This window comes from Glandiceps talaboti, chromosome 4 (assembly GCF_964340395.1).
Source record: "Glandiceps talaboti chromosome 4, keGlaTala1.1, whole genome shotgun sequence".
Classification (NCBI taxonomy): domain Eukaryota; kingdom Metazoa; phylum Hemichordata; class Enteropneusta; family Spengelidae; genus Glandiceps; species Glandiceps talaboti.
This window is the reverse complement of record NC_135552.1, coordinates 8,110,347-8,134,679: the sequence shown is the minus strand read 5'-3', so window position 1 is coordinate 8,134,679 and position 24,333 is coordinate 8,110,347. Positions and strand designations below refer to the sequence as shown.

At 33.5% G+C, this 24,333-nt stretch overlaps 1 protein-coding gene across 1 annotated transcript in view; it reads left to right on the top strand.

Annotated features, from left to right (window-relative positions):
• The first annotated feature begins 2,592 nt into the window (after window positions 1-2,592).
• LOC144434575 (ATP-citrate synthase-like) overlaps window positions 2,593-24,333 on the top strand; it is a 55,459-nt gene continuing 33,718 nt past the window's right edge. The window contains exons 1-6 of the mRNA XM_078123043.1: window positions 2,593-2,653; window positions 6,701-6,867; window positions 19,115-19,237; window positions 19,926-20,087; window positions 22,151-22,248; window positions 23,087-23,166. Coding sequence (XP_077979169.1) covers window positions 6,715-6,867; window positions 19,115-19,237; window positions 19,926-20,087; window positions 22,151-22,248; window positions 23,087-23,166 — 616 coding nt within the window. The 5' untranslated portion in view covers window positions 2,593-2,653; window positions 6,701-6,714. The remainder of the gene's footprint in view (window positions 2,654-6,700; window positions 6,868-19,114; window positions 19,238-19,925; window positions 20,088-22,150; window positions 22,249-23,086; window positions 23,167-24,333) is intronic.

The window sequence follows — 24,333 nt, the reverse complement described above, 5'->3', positions numbered from 1 at the left end:
TAAGATAAGTTAGAATTTTGCTCACGATATCAATTGCTCTCTATTGTCTATGATTGAAGTTAATTATTACAGATGACGTCATCCTTTAATACTTACATCCAATCACATAGAAGATATATAATTACATCATTGTTTAATGATAGAAACGTAAACACTTTCTTAAAGCAATCGTTTGAACAATAAAAGCCATAAAGGTGGGAGAAAAGATACCATTCCTGTATGGAGTGGTAACTGCCGAACCACAAGTCTATGACTATGTCTGTTGAGGTGTGCTAGTGTGATCCGGTACGAGAGTAACCTTGTATGTGGTATGTAGTTAGCCAAACATTCACTACAACATTTTGTGTAAAGTTCACCAAGCGTGGCATTAGTACTCTGTTTATCTCTTCGAAGGTTCGGCAAATGTTAACTCCGCTTGTACTTTCATGATTTATCTCTATTGAGATATATACCTGTAGGTGTCGACATACATACTAATCAGTCGTCTTTCCTCGTGGGTGCTCCAGGCTATAATTTCAATCATAATATGCCTCTCGTAAGGGCAAAATCATAGATTTTTGGGCTTATACACACTGTTGGAATGCAAAATAGCTATCACACATGATGCACCCCTTAATTGGAAAATTAATTCTGTGAAACTATATGAAATTTGAAGCTTGCATAGTTAACATATTGCGTAATTATTAAACACATTTTTAATTATGCAAATTAACCATTTAGCTTATGAGTTTATTTAGCCTTAAATGACAGAAGCACTTCTTTACCATCAGTACATGTACTAAATTACCTGAAATTACACGTTTTTATAAATTACCCGATGATGTATCCGACCTGCTATCGTAGTAATAACTGGCCGATGTAAATCCAAGGTTCAAATAGTGTGAAAAGTTAATGTAAATACCTCAAACTAATATTATATTTACTTGTTCTTACACCAAAGCTTAAGTGTTTAATCTCTACATTTAAACCAAGACATGATACGTGCAGTTGCATTCTAGAGTGTTGGTAGTCTTTTGTGATATGCTCGGTAATTTGTTTGTGTTACTGTACTTTTTTATCATAGTCATTGATAATTATTGAGATGTATTAATAGAGTTCGTGGAATTTTAGTGACAATGTGTAAATCACTCTGACATTGCCTCCATCATCCACTTTCTATTCATACGTACAACCAACATTTGTAATAATTTTATCTCGACGTTTGTAATATACCTGCTGAAATTTGTATTTAAAATGTAGGAGGTTCCTCCCTACTTGTAGAGAAATGGAGTTATTCATCCTACACTTGGAAGGGAGACAAAGTATCACCATTACAGGTTCCTTGAATTACTTTACAACAATTATTTCATTCTTAGGGCACTTGGCTCTTCGATTCCTCAATCGTTATCAATCGATTTGTCAATCAATCGGTTATATCCAAGAATTATATATTTTTCCTTAGTACGTGTACATCTCATCCTTTTCCAAACCCCTCCTTCACTCTTTATTATTTGATAAACAAGATTAAGTAATAGAGTAAACTAACACCCATCACTTGCAGAGAAGACCACTGCACACAAATCCACCCCTCTAGAGCACCCGCTGATTTCAAAGGTATTTATGATCACTCCCTTATAAGAGGCTGGTTGTATTACTCAATGTACTATATGGTATTCATACTTTGCTATGTCAACAACTGTGAAAATATAGGATATACATTTTGTAAATAGCAATGTGTATATTCATTCATTCATTCATTTCTTGGTTGGTTGGTTGGTTGGTTCATTCATTGATTGATTGATTCTTTCGTTCGTTCATTCTTGCACTCCTCAATCTCACATACATACACACACACGCACAAACATACAAACATACATACATACATACATACATACATACATACATCATGGAAGTAGAACCCCATGCATACATACATACATACATACATACATACATACATACATACATACATACATACATACATACATACATACATACATACATACATACATACATACATACATACATACATACATACATACATACATACATACAGGTGTGAACGTCTAGGCCTGCACACACACTATGGGATTTGATTGTGTGCCAAATTTGGATCCACTATAGTGAAATGTTCTTTGACGTACGCATGACCAGAGCGTACGCGTACGACTCGCATGTGCTCAATGCATGGACTTCTATTGTGTTCCGATAGAGTTATTGTTGTCATTGATGACATCATCTGGTCATGTCTGCCATGAAGTGGCCACTATGAGGTGAGAGAGGTGTGTCCGTCATCTGCCAATAAAAGCTCAGAATTTGATATCGAATGATTCTCTGCAGAGTGAAAGCCTAATGTGGAGAGCGCCCTCAGTCTTACAACAAACAATACGAAAATCAGTATTTTGGAACATTTAGGGGTTTATATGATTTTACCTCAATACTTTCCTTAAAATACACCACTTACATAGAAAAGGGTTTAACTTATACATGTTATTTGTTGAAATCTGGGGATTGAAATAAACAGTAAAAATGGCCTTGTTAAAGATAAACGAGTTAAAGGGTCTAATGCAGCTAGGTACGTCAGCTCTGAGCTAGGTGGCGTGACTCATCTCATCCGACAGTCGGATCTACACGAAGGACAGACATCCGTCACACCGCTGCAGGTTTACCCGAGGTGAGTACCTCTTTCGTATTCGCTGTGTCTGTGTTGGACATGTAGAATATAGACTTGTTGCTCTCTCTACCTTGTAGTGCACCTTCAGATCTGTGTGCACAACCACTTTTACAGTGTGTGTACGGTGCAGTTAGAGATTGTGCCACGTTTGTAAATAGCGTTAGTATTATACAACTCATAGAGTAGTGTACACACACTGCAGTGTGTACGACCCTGTCAGTGTCAGCAGTTATCCTGTGACAGCGTAGAGTACGTGTCATCGCCTAAGACATCCCGGACAGACCTTGTGCTTGTTTTTTGTCACTAAAAACATGTTTACATTCGTTTACATTATGTATGTCAATGCCCTTATAGTAATATAAACTGTAGATTCCCATTCCCATTGCATTACATGAATTTCTTTCAATATTTTAATATATTTTTTTTAATCCGTGGCAGTCCATTCAGAGTCACGACTCCACGAGTATAACAGACCAATGAAACACTTGACCATAAAGTGTTTTTGGATCATCATATTTTAACAATAACTATATTATTTGAAGTTTGAAAGCAGGAAATAATCTTTGTTCATTGTTTTTGTTGTTTCCATCCAGTATGTAATGTTTTAGATGTATTTTACATGAACACATTGTTTCAGCAAAACAAAACTGCCCTCTTCTTGTATCTGGACAAGTGAATGAGTAGAAAACCCAGGCAATTATGCAAAGTTGTGATAATATGAAATACTCTGTTATAGCAATTAGTATTAATGTGAATCAAAATTACATTTTTTCAATTGGATTTTTTTCTTCAAATATATTCAGAAAAAAAAAATGAAGCTATCAAACAGCAGCATTACTTTGCCGGTTGACTTCATTTAGTTTTCAATAGACAGATTATTTACCTTTCAGATTTGTGAATCAGTGAAAAATACTTGCCAGTCATTATGAGCTGCAGGATTGAGGTGTTATCTATGATAGGGTATTATCATGTACATCTGTACATTTGTTTTTCACAAGTCTGTTACTTTATTTAGCTATATGCTAAACTTAATGAGATAGATATTATGATATTCAAAAAAATTCTTGGAGCACTTAATTCTTTTCTGTGAAGGTTTACATTCTTACCCCAAAAAACTTTAAAGTAAATTTAAAAAATTATATTTTATTGAATATTTTATTTTTGAATATTCTTATTCACACTGGCAAAAAAAAACCCCTGCTTTAGTTTATAATTAATGTGACAGTGGCAATCAAGTGTTACTGTGTATGCATATATGTGGCTGTCAGATTTTAATTGTGTGACATCATGAGGTCAATGACCTTTGAAGGACAAATGCAAGATGATCTCAAAATGGAAGATGATTACAACTCGTATCATTTACTGACCCAAGTATAATGAAATAACTTTAATAATGAAAAATTGAACTGAAATTTTATATGGCTAACCTTTATTGATCTAGTGAATATAAGCTACATGTCTAACACATTTGATTATTAATATCTCAAGTGAGGCTATCACACCATTTGATACTTTGCAAGGTTAATATCATGCTGGACCTCGATCTCTGAGTAAAGATGACATATCCGTTTCCATTTTATTGATAGTGTATTTAATTAACGCAGGTTATGTTTTTGATAAAGGAATTTGAAATTTAAACACAAGCATTTAGAGAATATTTTTTTGTCTCAGCATTTTTCCTGCCAGGAAACTCAAGACTGTTGAGTTCTTATATGAGGGGTACAATGCATAGATATTTGATACTGCACCTCACCTCATTGCTAATTGTAATAATGATCGAGGGACTGTGGATTGAGTTACTGAGGTTATAGCTACAGTCTTGAATCAGATTACCTTATACAGTTGGTAGTCTTGATAGAAGTTGGTAGTCTTGATACAATGTTCGGTAGTCTATTGAGCCTTAGGGATTTCCACTCTACCATGTACTGTTAAAACATGGCAGTAAAAGAACCAGTTCTCTACAGTCTACATGTATGTACCTCAATGGTGAAAACTGTGTTCGTGTGTATCCTTACTGATCACATTTTTTTTTGGCCTTTGCTGCAGTGTATATCTTATCTTCTATCAGGTAACTCAAAAGCCAAACAAAAGCACTCAAGTGATTATTATGATAATGGTATTAAATAGGAGTCACAGGGTCAGTCTATCACCTATCACCATGAATAGTCTTGAGTTTTCATCAATGGTCATGTTTGATCAGCATTTAAAGGCCCAGTTAGAATTAGGATTAAAAATTTAGGTATGAAAAGTGTTGATGTCTTGCAGACCATTAGTGTAAGTAAAGTTATCCCAGAACAATGAAGGACCCTGTATAATCCATATAGCTGTACTAATAGGATAACATTATTAGTGCATGGACCTAGGTTTAAATTCATGGTTTCAGCATGGAAGTGTGTGATTCTTCCATGGTTTCCATAAGTAATTTTAATGACCCACCAAAAGTTAAACATTAGTGTATCGAAATCTGTGCAAGTTTTTTTTTCAGATTTCACCAGTCAGTGTTACGTATACCAGTTTCCCAACTTTAAGTTAACCTACAAGTATGTACATGCTTTTCATTAATCAGTTTGTAATATTCTTGTCACAATTTGAATTTCAGTTGATTTATTATCAAAAGCTGCAAATAAGTAAAATCTAGCTGAGTTATATTATATTTTAGCAAGGTTCCTGTAAAGTTCTTGCCAGGGAAATTGTACCAAATTTCCTAGTTTCTGTAAATGTCCAGGATTCAAAAATCATGAGAACACACAGACATGTGAGTACATTTTGTGGTACAATCCACGTAATGTTATCAATGATATTATTAGCACAAAAAACCATTGATTTTTGGTCCTCTTCAGACAATGAGCACACCAGAGATTTGATAACAAAGAAGCATTGTTTCATTATTTCCTGCTACTTTGCATAATAATTCAATAATAAAGGAATATTGAAGCGATTTCAAGCCTATTGTTTTGCATGATTTATATAACATATATTATATTTTTGCTTTACCAAAAACAATTTTTTTCTCCTTAATAAATCAGTATGAAAATGTGATCATTTTCTCTGGTGTAACTACAGTTGATAAAGCTGAATACGATCATTTTCACTGGTAAATTCTGACTAACTACAGTTGATAAAGTTAAATTTATGAAGTGTGAATCAATACATTAACTCTATTATCCTCTAGTTACCAGGGTTGGAGGGAAGAGGTATTATTTAAAAAAAAAAAATTGAGTTATGAAAACAGGATTTTAACTTATAAGTGATGTGGCTACATTATAACAGTGTTTTTGCTATGGGTAGTAAGCAGGTAAAATCTACCTCAGTAAAATTCCCCTATCATTTTACTAGGGTTATTCACTAAAATGATGGTACAATGTATTGGAATCTTTGCCTGTTTTACCATATTCCCCCTTTCTGTTACCAGGTTCCCCAACCTTAGCAAAAACACTGTATACGTATAACATTTAAACTGAAAAATTGGTTTATCTGCCAAAGTAAAGAAAAGCCAAAATGGAAAATAATTTTTCGACATAAATTTTTGTACACGAAAATAAATACATTCATAGTAGATTACATAATACATATATTCTGAGTTTGTTATATTTCAAATTGTAGGCATAGTTTGTGGTCCACTTCAAAGACAGTCAATGAGTTATACTATTATATTTTATTCCTGTATACCATTCAAAACATGAAAAAAACCATCAACCTGCATTTGTACCTTGCTTGGTCCTCAGGTTTGATTTGTACAGTGCCTGTTTGGCAGGGTAATCAATTTTACAAGTCAATCTATTTAATTCCATTAACTGCTCAGCTGTGATTGAATAACCTTATACCATACCTGATTATGCATACTGTACCTGCACACTTAGGGAAGTTTAATATTTTATACACAGCATGCTTCTGTTCCCATGGTGTATAAAGTGCTGTTACATACAATATACTTATAGGAACAGTTCATGGTATGTAGTCATGGTCAGTGCCATAATTTTCAGTAAACTAGCAGTATTGTCATTCAGAAAAATCAAATTATTTTCTCTCTCTCTGTTTTTTCTTCAGACTAATTTACTACAATGTCTGCAAAAGCAATAAGAGAAGCCACTGGTAAAAACCTGCTAACGCAGCACCTTGGGTGTGCCACAGCAGCTAAGAACAACTATGCCATCGTTACAGAGGACACAGACTGGGATGCACTTGTACAACGAAATCCATGGTTATTAACAGAGGTAAGATTGTCATGACCTTTAACCTTTGACCTCTCCTAGGTTACCAGTACCCTGGATGTTACTATTCTTGCTGTAAATGGTTTCCCTCTCATCAAATCATTGTTCTAATTTTCACAATTTAAGCTAAAGGGATGCTTAACCTGAAGTAAAGCTGTAGTTTGAATTTGTCGTCATCGATGACTTTTTAACATAGTTATTAACAGTAAGGTACTGGTCCGACGGACCAGACAAGGTAAAATTTGTGCGGTCTGCCCCCAAAAAAACGCAAGTCCCGAACCCAGGACCAGTGGATTTGTTCACCCCTGATTTTGTGATTTCTGCATACTGGCTTGTATTTATGTCACCAATGGTGATAAATTACAGCAAATTCCAAGAACTGGTTAACAAAACTACATATTTAATGAAGGGATAAATCACAAATGATGGATAGCCTAGTACTTGGTTGTATCTCATCCAAAATGACCTGTACACTGTTTCAAAATGACCGAGGTAGAATGAAATGATTATTTTAATACTAATAAATTTAACAGTACCAATATTGGCAAACTGAGATTGTCAGTAGTTTGAAATATTACTACATTAAATGTTTGCATAAATTTCTATTTTAATTTTACACAGCTTAATAAAAAAAATTAGGTATCAATTTTCTGATGAGTGTGTTTTGATCAACTGTTATACAAATAATATTCAGATTTGTAAGTTTTTCAGTACATTCTTGCTGAGTTTAATAGTATTCACTTAACACTGTATTGAGTTAATGTTTAATCAAGTGGTAGGGCAAGACGTCTTATTAGCTCTGTTAGAGCTATTTGTCATGTTCTTCACTATTGTAATTTGAGTGTCTGTAAGTGTTTATTTTATTATTCATTCATTTGTGAAAGTAAAGCAGTACAATACAAGACAATACAATGCAATGCAATGCAATGCAATGCAATGCAATGCATTACAATACAGTACAGTACAATACAATACAATACAATACAATACAATACAATACAATACAATACAATACAGTACAATACTACTCCATACTCCCTTGACAAAAAATGTTCATCAGCTGGGTAGGCCAAATCAGGACTACCATCTTGATTATTTTTTGAGGTCATCCTGATTTGCATGTATAGGTTTTTAAACAAATCAAGATTTTTTGTGGTCTAACTTTTTTTAATCAAGGTGTATTTTATCAGAGACTGCTGGTTCTGAATTCTCAGATTGTCCATGTACAATGTATCTTGGTTCGTTGAGAAAACTATTATTAGTCCAACTGTGAGTGCATGACACAAGGAAATTTCAATGCTGGGACAAATGTATCTTTAGGAAAAAAAGATAGAAATTTCAACAAACGAAATGAACACAATATTCTACACTAAGGATACATGTAGTAGCATATAAATGTAATTAGAACCCTGTTCAGCAAGTAGCCCAATGACTTGGCTATTTGGCTGGACAATGACATCTGATGAGCCAGTATGTACATGTACATGTAGAGTGAGATTGCCTGAAGGTTCTGGGATGAGGTGAGGTGTATGTACAAGTTTATTGATTAAGTATCACCTCAATCACCAAGATGTAAATCTTTTAACTATTAAACAGTTTTGGTTATAACCCAGTGTTAAATCACATGAGTGCATCAGATACAGTCCATGAGAATGCAGATTTCAAATCACTATAGATATAGCACAGAGATTTGTCTTGGTGTTACTATCTAAAACAAGCAGATAGGAACGCCAAGACAAATCTTGGGGTTACCATAGATACGGGCTGGACAGTATTACATCATACATGTATGTACATCGTACCATAGTAATCAGTATTCCAGTATCCAATGTAGCCCTCACAATCTGGTTGCTCTATCTCACCTTATGCACACATCATGCAATGTGTGACAAAATCCCCCTATCAGCTGCTACATTAGGAATTAAATTCTTTTGTTAGTTTAACTAGTGTGATTTTATTTGTCATCATTCTAGTGATACTAATACCAACATGCATGCACACAGTTCAACTTTCATGTCATGTCAGCAGACCCCCCCCCCCCCCCCCCACACACACACACACACATACTACATCATGCATATCAAAGATTGGTTTCTAAACTTTATTGAAGTTACAGTACATGAGTTTGCACATCCATGTCAGGGCTCAAAAATTACATATAGTTGCAGTTCAGGACACACAGACTAAGTATTAAACAAATGTATCTAGATTACCAAATGTATATGGTGGTAGTGTGTTAGACCCATAGAAACCAGTTGACAGTTGAACCTGAAAGTGAAACAGTTCACTTAATATCTAAATCTGAGAGTCCTGCATGTGTTCTCCTGTCTTTACACTACAGCAGATCTGCATAGGTTAATAGAACATGGTGGTTTCTGACCAAGCTTTGAATGGTAGGCTTAAACATATGCTATTGAAATGTAAACAGGATGTTTTAATTTTAATATGACAGGTACATGATGGAACGTGTATTAAAGCTACCGTTTTTTTAAGGGAGTGACACGATCTTTATGTAACATTGAAAGTAACCATTACAATGGACAATAATAGATATAGACTGTCAGAACCTATCAGTACAGTTGTGTGTCAGCTGGTGAGATATTTGTACCCTACCTGCACATATGGAGCATGTAATTTATTCAGCTAAGCCTAATACCTCCTGTTGTCTTGTCAACTTACATGCAATGTTTGTAAAGGAAACACATAAAGGTAGTGAGAGTAATGGAGTCATAATAAAAATATACAGTTGTATGATGTGATAATACTGATATTGGTGAGCCCATAATGCTTTCAATGTAGATATAGTATGTATTATATTCAGCAAACTCTAATACCTTGCGTGTGATCATATCCTATGTACATACATTTTTATTTTAATCCTGTTTCCCAACTTGTAGTTTTTTGTGTACAAACAAATACCCCCTTGTAGAAAGAAGAGTAGCCGTAAATCCTGCCACAGCCATTAACTTTTCCATGAGCTTGACCTGAAGAAGGAAACCAGGAATGACAGTGAAAATAATACTTAACTTACAGTAATACTAATAATGTTCTGTTAGATGTTATTCCCCAATATTTTTCTTCATCCAGCCAAGGAAAATACGAGTGACCTAAGGGCTTTGTCACTAGGAGTCGCCAGACAAGTAGTTGCAACCCTTATGTCACAAGTATTTTCCAGCTGAATGAAGAAAAATATTGGAGAATAACATAATTATACCAGTGCTAGTAATAGCACAGGAAAATTGAGAAAGAAATGGCAATTTTGAACGTTTTGACTGACATTTCTAACACAGCAGAACCAGTGACATACATGTAGACACGTGTTGCCATGAGATAGACACATGTTGTCATGACGTAGAACAACCAGACTAAACCGGTATATTCCATATTTTTGGGTTATGCGTGGTATAATTGACATAAAGTTGTAATATTTATGATGTGATATTGGTGAGAACATATCTGTACACATAGTGCATATAATCAATACTCAGCAAGGTGTGTCATCTTAACAGTTTTTAAGGAAACATGCAACGATATAGTGAAAGTAATAAAGTCATATTAGAGGTACAATAGAGATGTAGAAACATTCTATAATGTGAGATTGTTGAGACTATGCATTACATGTAGTGTCTGCACACTTGTACCAAAAAAGTGTATAATTATTGAACAAACACTCTAATACCTGGGTATACATACAGTTATATAGACTGTAATGATGTCATCGTCTGGGAAGCCCCGCCCACAACAACAGCTGATCTGTCAGTCTAACAGTTATATAACATTGGTTAAACATTGAAAAGGTTCTGATTTATACATGATCTAGGAAGCCTTGAGATTCTGAAAGATAAAATATGTAATGTGTAAATGCAGCAGAACAAGCATAGTTAGTAGGTTAGAGTTGAAATGGGATATCTAATTATTAATATTAGGACAGAAATGTAAAATGTTGAAAGAGGATGACATATCAGTCTGTGAAGTTGCTGGTAAATTAATAGGTGATAAATAGTCCAATGCAGGTGAATTTTTGTAAATACCTGCATTCAGCAGGTGACATTTTAAATTTACTGGCATTTGAAAGGTGGAATTTCAACTTAAACTGCATTTGACGGACAATTTTTTAAGCCCACTTGCATAGTGACTATATTTCATGATGAGGAATCTTTTTATTTGCATTTATAATATGAACATTGTCATTCAACAAAGTTGATGATTATTTGTATTCAACAGATAAATATGGCATTTGTGACAATGAATGTTGATGAGAATTAAAGTTTGATATATACATTTGTATATTATTCTACTTTGCTCCTAAGTTTTAAATTTTAGGAGCATTTTGCTCCCAAAGTTTAAAATTCAAGACCAAATTGATACTAAAAAAAATCTTGCTGAAAAAGTCAACTTCCTAATGACTGCCATAATTTTAATATCAAGAATACACCAAGTAGAACAGAAATGGATAGTGGACTCTGTTAACTATGTAGCAGTAAAGTTACCCTTTTGGAACCTAGTTTGAAGCGACTACATCTTGATCTTTCATCAGAATCTCACAAGAGTCTTATTAATTTGACCACCTGGTCAAGAATACTAGCCTGGAATCCATGTGGATGGGAATTTTAAATTTTAGAAGAAACTAAAATCTAATATCCCATCCGCATTGATCCCAGACTACAAGCTTGAACACTGACTGTCCCTTAGCCATGACACAGTGTGGTTAACTCATAGCCTCCCACCGACATGTACACCCATATTGTATTTACAACAGTCTACATGACTGTCATGTGACTGCACTGTCAGGTGGAGTCACGTGTCACTTCACTAGAAGGCTTTAATAGTGTCGCTGCACTGATGACATCTAAGAGATTCAGATGAAAATTATGTACAATATAGTCACTCAGTTTACCCCGTGCATGTAGATTTAAAAAATGGTTACTTTATTCGTACTGTACACCTTATAATATTAAGTTTGATTTATTTCAGTTTGAAAACAGGGACAATTTATCTCCATCCAGTGCCAATGATAAAACATTATAGATAATTAAGATAGATGGAGATTTGTGGAATAATTGATGTAGTTAGTAAATATTTGTGAAAGTTTCTGATCCTGTTGCCATAGTTCCCAAGATTGCAATATATCAAGTTGACTGCATTCTCACACTCATACTTTATACAAGGATGCCTATGGTGATAATGTATACATACACTAATGCTTCATGCTTTTCATTCCAAGCAAGTTGACAAACATGTACATGTACATGCTTGAATAACTTGTAAAGGCAATGATTGATTTCCAAGCATTTGTTATAACTCAGAATCCGTACTCAGCTGTGCCTTGCAAACATTTAGACTGTAAGATACTATATGTCATAGTGTTGTTTGTCGGTGGTACACAACGTCCTTGACGAGCAAAGGGTATAAAATGATAATTTTTCATACTGTGCTTCTCAGTCTCACATATATATGTACAATAATAGTACAGAACCCCATGATATGTCTGTGCAAGTGTGCCATACTTGGGGTATTTGCATGAGTTCTAGCAGTGTTCTCTGAGTTTCATTCAGGAGTGTAGCAAGTGAAAGTGCAGCGGAAAACATTGCAAGTATGTAACTTAACAAATACCCCTGAGTTACCCACACTGGAACTCACATGGCATGGGGTTCATATATTATTAAATGTGTTTATCTGAAAAAGCAAATTTCCATAAAAATGATACTGTGTGATATCATGCCTTCATGTACAACAAATGATATGCACCCTCATTTGCATATCATTTCCATATCATTTGCATGCAGGTACATGTATGCAGTAATGTTTTCAATATCATTCTTCAGTGCAAAGGTAGTATGTACGTGTACATGCACTAGTGTGAGTAATAACTGGTACATATGTAATAATACCGTGTAACACACATACATTGTACATCTGAAATCTTACCATCATAAAATATCCTCATACACGTATCTCCAGTCATTAATAAAATTCCTTTTTACAACATCAGCAGCTACAAATCTATTAAACTCGCCACTGCAATTTCATTCTAATTCACTTAGAGAAGTTTACATCAACTGCTGATTACTATTCCTGTCACACAAATCTTAATCAAAGCAGTAGTATTGATAGAAAATAACTCTTACAAATTTGATTTCATTATACTAGGCCTGCCCGACTTGATAACACACAATCTCATCCATGCATACATTCATCCACAATTACTTCTCTTCCAACCACATTGGTATCCATAGAGTAATGATGTTATCATTGAGGCCTCACCAAGGATAAAAGTCAGTATCTGGAAAATTGAAAGTTTAAACCTGTTTTCTCCCAGTGTGTACTTTTTTTGTGTGCACTCAAATACTCCATTGATAGCTAGAAATAGGATTACATTTTCAAAAGGCCCTGTTCAGATTAGTCTGTAAGATACAGACATTCGTGCCATGCTATCAGCCAGCCAGCACTCACTCACTCACTCACTCACTCACTCACTCACTCACTCACTCACTCACTCACTCACTCACTCGTTGACAGTGGTTAAGAAGTCCTGATAGGACTGAACAAAACGGCTCGAATTATCTTGCAGTGTACAATTTAAGTTCAGAGAAGGATTAAATTTAGGTGTGAAAGACAGATGTTTGGCAGAACTTTAAAAAAAAATTATGATTCTGAACTGGAGATTTATCTGATTTTAGCATTAATGCAAGATCCTGGGATTGAATCATGGGCCTTTAAATTCATATTTTGTGCAATGTACAAATATACACTGATGTACATGTACTGATAGCAATAACATGGGATTGAATCATGGCCTTTATATTCATATTTTGAGCAATGTACAAATGTCATTAGACACAACATATTATTTATAAATTATATGTGAAATATAATTTTGTATATTTTGAGATCAAGATAATCAATCTGCATTAGTTAATTAGTATTCTCGGAGAAAAGTAAGATTTATATTAAATGTATTTGGCACGTAATTTTGATGACGTATAGAGTTAAATGGTGGATTAAATATGTATGTGAGATTTCCTGACACTTGCATAGAGGAATAAATCACTTAGCTCTAATAGATGTTATTAGATGCAAATATTGATTACTGCTCATTTGAGATGGTTTGTCAGTTAACTACTCTCTTTCAGTTAAGTGGCAACCAGCATACAGTGTAGAATACATCAGGAAATAACTCCTAAGTGTTTCTATTTAGGAAGTGACTGACGTTATATCTTATATGTTGCTATATTTAGGAAGTGACTGACTTTACCAGTATCATATATATGTGTTTCTTGCTATACATGTGTACAGACATCAGCAGTACATTGATGTATATATATTGTTTAATACAGACAACTTTGGATTCTTTAAGTTGTGTACATGTACATGTATTTCATTGTAGTGCAAGGTGTTCTTTGCATTCAAAGATTTTTTGTAAAGTTTTACAATGTCACTACATACAATATTGAATGTCATTAAATCAATACAAGCATGTACATATTAAATCTCTGTACTTATAAACAAAAACATATTAAATTTGACCGTGTTATTTTTTTCCCGATATACACATCATGTATACATTTGTATGTACACATACATGATTATGTGCAGATGTGTATTTTTTCAGGATGTCGAAAAAGTGTATATTTTGTTATGTTTGATGATAGCCACACACACTATGTAATGAATTTATATACAACAAATTACAACGTATGTCTGCCCTAAAATATGAGTGGCATGCGAGCAATAAGTTACTTACATATTATGATCAGCTTAAGATATTGCTTTCATAATCTTAACAAAGTAATTCTTTACATAATGTAGTAGTAGAGGAAATTAACACATGTATACTGAACTCAACCAACTCCCAAAGAAAGGGAAATTATAATTCAATTTTGAAAAAAAAAAGTTGGTAAATAGAGACATCTTTTGGATAACTGTCAGTTGTGTGTCAAAATATGTACAATCCATAATGATTCTAAAAAATCTAACTATAAGCTTCTTTGGAAGGATTTAGAAACCAAATTTGTTAATTCCAGCAGCATCAATACATTGACGCAGTAAGCGTATATTGATTTTAAAGGTGACTGCATGATTAATTGGGCATAACATAAATCGTATAGAATACAGGCAATTTGTAAAGTCTGTCCAGTTATAGTGTCTGTACTCGTGATTACTTTCTTAGTCTAATCCAATTCTACTTCAATGTTAAAAGCTTCATGCCAATCTAGGCCATCTCAAAATAATATATTGTTGGATGGAACTCCAGTTCACTTTGTCTCATAAATTAAAAGGTGTTCAAGAATTGGATATACCGAGTGAAAAAAAATCAGAATGTTGACTAACATGTTTTTAGCCATTTTCATTGGTTTCTTTGATTTTGATAATAGCTATTTGCATTGTGCATTTTGATGGAAAATAATGAATGATGGATACGTGAACACCTACACACAACTTACATCTACAGTTTCAGAGTCAGCCAGTCTGGTGATTTCTTTCAAACTACATCAGCTATAATCATGGAGTCATAATGGTTGTATGGTTAGAGTTGGCTGACTGGGAATCTTCAGCTGTCAGTTGTGTGAATGGCTATTTGTCCTTTAATAGGACAAGTTTGAACTGTAATGATGCAGCTGCATAATTGGAATCTGGTAGGACAGTAGTTTTTATGTGAAGGATATCATCCAGCGTACAGGCAGTAGGAATTATATGTGTAGTACTACATTGTTTAGGAAGTACAAAAGGGGTCATTTTGGCATTATAGGTCCGTGCATGGGGTAACGATAGAGTGTTTTGAGTACAGAATGGGAGTGTTATGTAAAAATAACTTACATATAAATATTGTTACTAGGTCTCAAGATCCTTTATGAAGAAAGGGAAAAGCAGGTTTGGTAACAGTTTGTGGTATTTGTGAATGATTTCTTGCCATTTTCAAGTAGACCGTTATAGTTTAAAGTTTAAAGTTACAATCAAACAAATAGAGCTAAAAACAACAAACTGGTTCCAATAATTACAAAAACGCTAAAAATTAGTTGTTGAAATAAGGTATGTATTAAGAAGGCAGATTAACTCTGTGTCAAAAATAGGGAAATATAATTGTGTCTATCATCATGCAGAATTCATACTAGTATACACTAGCATATCCAAGCCAAAGAAATGTGATAAAAATATGGAAATATTGTACATGTATTACTTACTTGTTAAGATGTAAACAAGCTGTTACTGACAGTAAAATGTACATGTATCCATAATCCTTTACACAGTGACAGTATAATATATGTAGTTTGTTATCCATATTGACTATCGTATAACGTGTACAATGATACAGACGATATTCTATAATATACATATACAATGATACATACGATATTCTATAATATACATATACATATACAATGATACATACGATATTCTATAATATACATATACAATGATACATACGATATTCTATAATATACATATACAATGATACAGACGATATTCTATAATATACATATACAATGATACAGACGATATTCTATAATATACATATACAATGATACAGACGATATTCTATTGATGATGCTTGTATGTGGTATATGCAAAATGCAAAGCTAACAACCTACACGTATCTATGTAGTGATCTGTCAAGATTTCCACTATTCAGTGATGTCACTCTCTCTCCCCAGTCCTCACTGATTGTTTGTGTTTTTAATGATTTGACAGGATAAAATGTCAGCTGGAAACTCATTTGAGACATGTACACATTTAATAAGCCTCAATTGACATTATACATGTAGGCAGATAACAAAATTGGAAATTTTGACAGCAGATGTGAGTGTTGTTATGAGAGAAGTGCCTAGCAACTGCCAAGTACTCAGAACTGCATTACATTTGTAAACAAATGTGTTATTTTTGACACTGAAATAAGTGTAAAGTCTACATGTATATTATTTATTAATATGTTCGCTTGTAGTTGTACAAGTATGTTGTAAAATTTGCATATGATAGAAGTACTATCATGTATTTTGACATTGATTTATTTTTCTGCAGTGAAAACATTTCAGGCAATTCATGTTGAACAAACTTGGGTTTAAAATACTCTAATGAGTTCATAGTACTGTCATGGTTTTACAAAATTTTTACTAAAATGATACAAAAAATTATGTAACGTTAGCATTTGTGGATGTTATTGACCATTGTGACAAGTTCATATGTGGCATATTTATTCTTCCAACTATCAAAATAGATGAAAGTAGACATTATTTGAGTAGCTGCGGAATAGATCAGTTTGATCAAAAGTGATGGAACTGTCAAAACATATGTCCAAATCATTGCGGTTGCCATGGCAATTACTTGAACTAATCAATGTAGGTATAATACTTGTACATTTTCTATATATTGACAAAAATTTAGGAAATTTTATCAATGTACAAGAAATGTATTTTTAGAAACTTTAAGTACAAAATGAATTAACACCCAAGCTATGTGTATATATTTCTCAACGCTGCATAAAAATAAAATCCTATTATGAAATCACAATTTGAATACTTTGATGGAAATTTTCTAATGAATTGAGAGTTATTTTCAATCAGCAAACCAACACAAAATCCATACCAGACACAAATCAATTCCCTTGCAAGTGATGTATATCACAGTATGAAAAAAAAACCCTTTCCTCTAAATGTTAACAGAAATATAAATGGCTCTGAAAAGGTTAAATACATTTTTGCAGACTACCTGACCCTCGTAACCCTCAGCATAAATGTATTGAATCTGTTCCTCACTACATCAGTCAGCATTTAGTGAGAAGTATGGCGTGATCTGACAGAATTAAAGGCAGGCTTGATCTTTTTGATTGGTGCATTTCCCATGAGTGTGGCTAATTGATTCTACCATTACAAACACTATGTGCACACTGGAATTTAATGTCGTACTGATTAGGTGTGTATAAATTGAAGGATAGAGGATTAAATATGTTTGGATTTAGGTGGAATTTTTCCATTTTTTATGTTGCTGATGTCATCAAAATGTGAAATTCCCAGGTGATTTCAGAATGTCGATGACCCGTGTAATGTTGAATAAACGTGTAACCTAACTATGTACTGGGATATTTTGCAGGTGGTTTCCATTGGAATTACCACATCAACATAGTCTAGAATCCAGTTTTTGTGTAGATTTCGTTCTCGATTTTCTCCTACCATGCCTTGCATTTCGTTGTAATGGTCATATATTCAAACTGTAGATTCCGATTCCCTACAGTGATGTTGAATATGGTAATTATGTTTACATTGTACAGCTCAACCCTCCGAGTTGGTTGTATTCACGTGGTGACACTGTTGACGTCATTTCAAAGTTGAAAGAATTAAAAGCTAATAAGACTGTGTGCCTGTCTTCTGGCCATAGCTTCATTAAAACAATAGGTTGATAGCAAAATGCCAGGCTTGGGAGTAGAAAAGTGAGAGTGAAATCCCCACATGTTTGGATTCCAGACTAACATCAACTTGTCCAGTGTTGCAGCCAGAGGGGGTTTTTGGGTCTTTTGACACACATTTTTTTGGACCTGATCCACAATTTAGGAAGTGATGGGTCATAGATGACTCACACTAAAATCATATGCAAATATATTAGCAACATGACCATGCCTATAGCAACAGCCAAATGATCATGTATATTGCATAGATAACAACAGGGTTAAGTAGGCAACTGGATAATCATTCAGCAAATATCAAATATCTAGCATGTATCAGCATGTGGGTAAATATTTTCAAAAACTGTACAGTTGTGCTACAATGCCATTGGCACTTTTTTTATAATGTCCCCCAAAAATTTATGATGACCTAGAAAAATGAAAGTCTCGGGACATGATGTCCAACTCTTTCAAAATGCTGGCTGCAACACTGCTTGAAGTTGTCTAAAGTGAAAGACCAATCTCAGATTAGGATTGAGGCAAGAAAAACAGTTGTCTGATTGGATTAAAGAAAAAGTTAATCCTGAATACCCATCTATAATCCAAATGTTTCTACTGGTAATCCAAGACTGTGAGATTCAAACATTGGAGTTTACCAAATAAAAATATGAATACATGGTAGAACTAGGTACTTGTTTTTGCTGGCTATCAGCCATAATCTACATCCCTGAACACAACTACATGTACATTATACATTTTCCTATTACTACATGTATACAGGTATATATATATGATAAGTTATTGTGGCTTGCAATGTATAATGTCGTATATACAGTAATTTTCAATTTAAAGATTGTTTTTTTTCCTTTGTTTTAGCGTCTTGTTGTAAAACCAGACCAGCTGATTAAGAGACGTGGTAAACTTGGACTCATCAAAGTGAACACTGATTTAGATGGAGTTAAAGAATGGTTGTCTACAAGACTGGGCACGAACTTCAAGGTATAATTACATTATTGTGTACATCTGTACATATGTACTGTACACCCACACCATTGTGGAACACTTTGTATACTCTGGTTCAGTCAGTTCTTACAACACTGCTGCAAAATTATGAATAAGACTGACACATACACTTGTAAAAAATACTTGCAAAATGGTTTGGTTTAATTTATATAATCAGATACTCAAATATAACAAAGAAAAATATGCTGAGCAGGGTGAAAAGTAATACATTTGCATTTAATTCTTTCTTTTAAAGTGGCCATGTGGTTGAGGACTGGGTATTTTGATTTTTAATTTATAAAACAATTTTATCATCATCATTTCCTATTTGAAAAATTAATGTGAAACAACATATACCAAGTCCTTGTTTGTAACTCAATAAATTGCAAAAAATTAATATGTGAGTAAAATGTTTCTTATTGGACATACAATAACAAACTTTTTACACATTTTGAAAGCTTTTTGCAATGTATTGAGTTACAAACACAGACTTGGTCAATGTTGTTTCACATTGATTTTTCAAGAAGGAAGCCACAATAAAACCGTTTTATGAAAAATAAAATCCAAAATAAATACCCAATCCTCAACCATATACGGTCATTTTAAAATAAAAAAACAAACAAACCAGATTTGTAAACCTGTATACTAATACATGTAGTTGAAACTATCACAATTTTCGTTACAGATTGGTGAAGCCAATGGTCTGTTAAAGAATTTCATCATAGAACCCTTTGTAGCCCATGAAGCTGAAGATGAGATGTATGTATGTATTTATTCATCAAGGAGTTGTGATACTATTCTGTTCTACCATGAAGGTGGTGTAGATATTGGAGATGTCGATTCAAAGGTTTGTCATCAGTTTTTATTCATTTGTACTCATCAGTGTTGTGTTGTATTCACTGTACACAGAAGCTAGCTAAGGACTTTTAAGTTCAGTGCTAGCTAAGATTTTAACATTCAGTGCTGCATTGAAGTTTAGGACTTAAATTTAAGTGGTCATGTGATACACATTTCTGGATGAAGTGGGTTTTTTTTGTTTGTTGACAAACATGATGTCAAGTCAGTACCATCACCAAGTTCTTACCCATCCTAAGATGTGACTGCCCCATTGAATTCTGGTTATTTGCATCATGCTAGAATTCTCTCAGGAAAGATCTTTCGTAAATCATACATTGTACACTTCTGCTGAGAAAGAAAGTAAAGTGGAAACCCGAGGCCCAACATGTGAATCAGACAAATGCTATACTTTAACCTGTGATGGGATCCACTGTTGGCTCCAACATCTACAGAAGGGAATCACAACTGGATCACCTCATATGTTAGGTCCTTAAAGCTACTAATGAATGCATGAAGTACAAAATTATTCATATATACAGTCTGTAAATTCATTTGTGAGCCAGACAAAGCAATTATGCAAATATATTTCCAATTAAACATTCTGCTTGAAATTCCATCAAATATTGATTTCTATTAAGTGCATTAGACTACTAATTCAATACTGTACTACAGCATATGTGTACATGCACATAATTCTTACAGAAAATTATTTTTAATAATAAATATAGTAATCATAATAAACATTTGTATAGTTCCATATACCCAAAATAGAAAAAAATCATTAAAACCCACAGAACTGCTAGAAAATAAACATAAAAATTTGTCCAAAAAGGAAAAAAAATTGAAAATTGCACAGAAGTATCATCTCAACTAATATAGGAAAACACTTTGCATTAAAACATTTTGCATTTTTGCTATTCATATAAATATTTCTTTTCATCTAGAGTAGACACCCAGTTATGATATTTCTATAGAGCTCATCTAGAGTAGACACCCAGTGATGATATTTCTATAGAGCTCATCTCGAATCAATTATTAGATTATAATACAAATAAAACATGAGTTGAATTGAATTCAACTTTATTCCACCAGAAAGCGAATAAAAAAATTATACAAACTTTGACATTTCATGATGGAAAAAAATAGATTCTGGTTATGACCATGGAAATGGTTCCCATGGAACTAATCAAAGTCCATGGACCAGACAAACTTGTACAATGTAGGACATGTGTTGGGTATGAGTTACACAAAGACAAAAGTACATGATCTGTTGTAAATAAATATATAGAAATATTTCCACTGTAATTTAAACCTTTTCATTGTAAATTACTTCAAACTTCAGATTGCCACTTTCATTCAAAAGAAAATATAAAATTACTGAATTAAAAAAAGGGAAAACATGAGAATGTTGCTTCCAAACCAAGGGTATATATTGTAGATGAAATATATCATTACCTTGCAATGACATCAGGAGTAGGATACTATCATGTAAAAATTTGGAAATTTCAATGAAATAAAGAATTAATATCTCGCGTAGCGGCTCAGTGACTAGTACGCATGTGCGTCCTATATACTATGCGATGTGTTTTGGTGGGTTTACCCAAGGATGCATTGCGGCGCAATAACTTCACATGCGCGTTTTATATCCTATGCACATTCTCCATGTGAGACAGCCGGTCACAAATGAATCTACCCTGCACAAGCTTATGGGCTTTGCCTAGTTATGATATTTATTACCTGTGTGTGTGCTGTAGAGTTATGAGTTGCTCTTTAATCAAGGCTGGTGTGCAAGATAGCATACTCAAAACATAAGGTTACCCAATTCAACTATAGTAATTTAAGTAAAACACAAAAAATCAAATCTAAAAATAAATCTCCATTTTTGTTTAATATGTACCACACATTCCTACACCAGAGTTTACATGTTTGTAGATTGTACCCAGTCCTACATACTGTGTACAAAACATAGCTTTGAAGGATTACAATCATGTGTACAGAGATTTTCAAGAGACGTGGAATTGTTGAAACATCAGATGATATATTGTAACTAATGAGATTGTTCAATTTGTACAGGCGGTGAAGATCAACATACCAGTAGATATTGATATGAAAGTCACTGAAGGGGAAATCAAACAAATACTACTAGCACAAGTACCAGCTAAAAAGAAAGAGTAAGTTGCTAATTTACATATCATAAATACAAACTCTGTTAGTCATAGTTTCCATACTACAATTTATTTGAAGACAAACTCAAAATTGAAATCAGTCTTTTTGCTAATTTACATATCATTTAAATACCAACAATATTGATAATATTATTTGAAGATAAACTGTTGTTAATTTTTATATGAATTAAATCAAACTGTTGCTAATTTGCATAATATATAAATCAAACTGTTACTAATTTACATTTGAATACAAAACTGTTGTTCCTAAATTACGTATTATTGGAATACATGTGCTGCTAACTTATAATTAACATATTATTCAAATGCAGTGTTATGCTGATTTGCATATTATTTGTATAGGCTGTTGTTGATTTAAATGTTATTTATATACTCATCTAGTTCGTACTCGATTATATATCACTTTACATTAATTATGTTTCAGAGTTTTGCTGTTGAAGTTTATATGAACATAAAATAATGATAAGTGTAATCATTTAATAACAAAAATTGCTACTCACAGAGTCAAAAATTTTCTTGGAAGTGAATCCCTTATTTTCGTCGGCATTGTCAGGGGTGTACTACGATGGGCTATTGTCTTGTGTCTCAGAAGAGACTGGTGAAATGAGCTTGAGTATACCCCCGATGATGCTGACGAGAGACGTCAGTGAAAATTGAATTTGCTTCCAAGAAATTTGTGAATCAAAATTTTCATTACTAAGTATAAACCCAGAGTCCATGAACATGGAACAAGTAAAATCATCATGAAGTGTTTCTTCAAGAACCGTGATATTTCTGTACTACAGCACTTCATAATGACTGTTTTTACTCTTTCTATTTTTAGTATGGTAGCTGATTTCATCGTTAAACTCTACAAATTCTATGTTGACCTTTATTTCACCTATCTTGAAATCAATCCATTAGGTAAGTTGTAGTTACAAGCTAAGTAGAAAGTCTAGGCAAGACTTGGGTACTTTTGACATTTGCTAGTTTCGTCTGTCAGACCACTTTAGACTACTTTAAAACTCTGATAATTTCATAAAATGCTGAGATACATTTTGTAAATGGGAAGGCAACAAAAGTGATGTTGTTGTGAAAGGTGCATAAAAGTGAAAATACCTTTACTATGGATTTTTAAATAAAAATGAGAATATTACATACGTACGTACATGTACAGACAGACATACGTACATATGTACGTACGTACGTACGTACGTATGTACGTACGTACATATGTACGTACATACATACATACATACATACATACATACATACATACATACATACATACATTTCTTATGCCAGCTAGAAATGTATAGTTTACTCTAAGAATTTAAGTCTATATAACAGCCTCACACTGCATTGTTACAGTATTGTCCTGTACTGCTCTGCATAGTAACGTACTGTGCTTTAGTGTAAAGTAATGTACTGAATTGCAGGTTGATACGTCATCATAAATCCATATTATATGCAGTAACAGATTGTTTTACAAATGTATGTTATAGAATAAGAGTAATGTAGAGAAGAAAATGAATTCTTGTAAGATTTTACATTATTTACCAAATATAAAAATATAAACTATGATTTAAATGAAAACATCCACAAGAATCCTTTAATGTGAGGTAGATTTTACCAACACATTGTACTAACTGGCCAATGTAACCCCAAATCTTATTCAGGTTATATGCTACTGACAGTATGTGTATTTTGATTTCCTTTACTTAGATTATTACATGTAATTCCACTAATGGCTTGTCTAAATTGTATGCATAACGTAATTTGAGTCATGTAGCCAAGTCAGTCAAAGATAATACGCCGTATTCCGGTTATCGAAAAAGCCCCGAAAAGATAAAAGATATGATTGTTTGGCCACTAGGGGCGCTGTTTTAGAACCGGAAGTGAGGGCCAGAAATTGTAGAGCATTGTTGCAAAGCATAGAGTCTATAGGCATCGTAACCACTGACTAAAGATTGTCTGTCATTCCCCGTAACTTTACGCTATAATATTGCATTATCGCCCATCAAATAACGAAATAGCAAATTAACCTCTCGTTCTCCTAATATTTCGCGTAAGTTTGGCTCTGCAATTCGA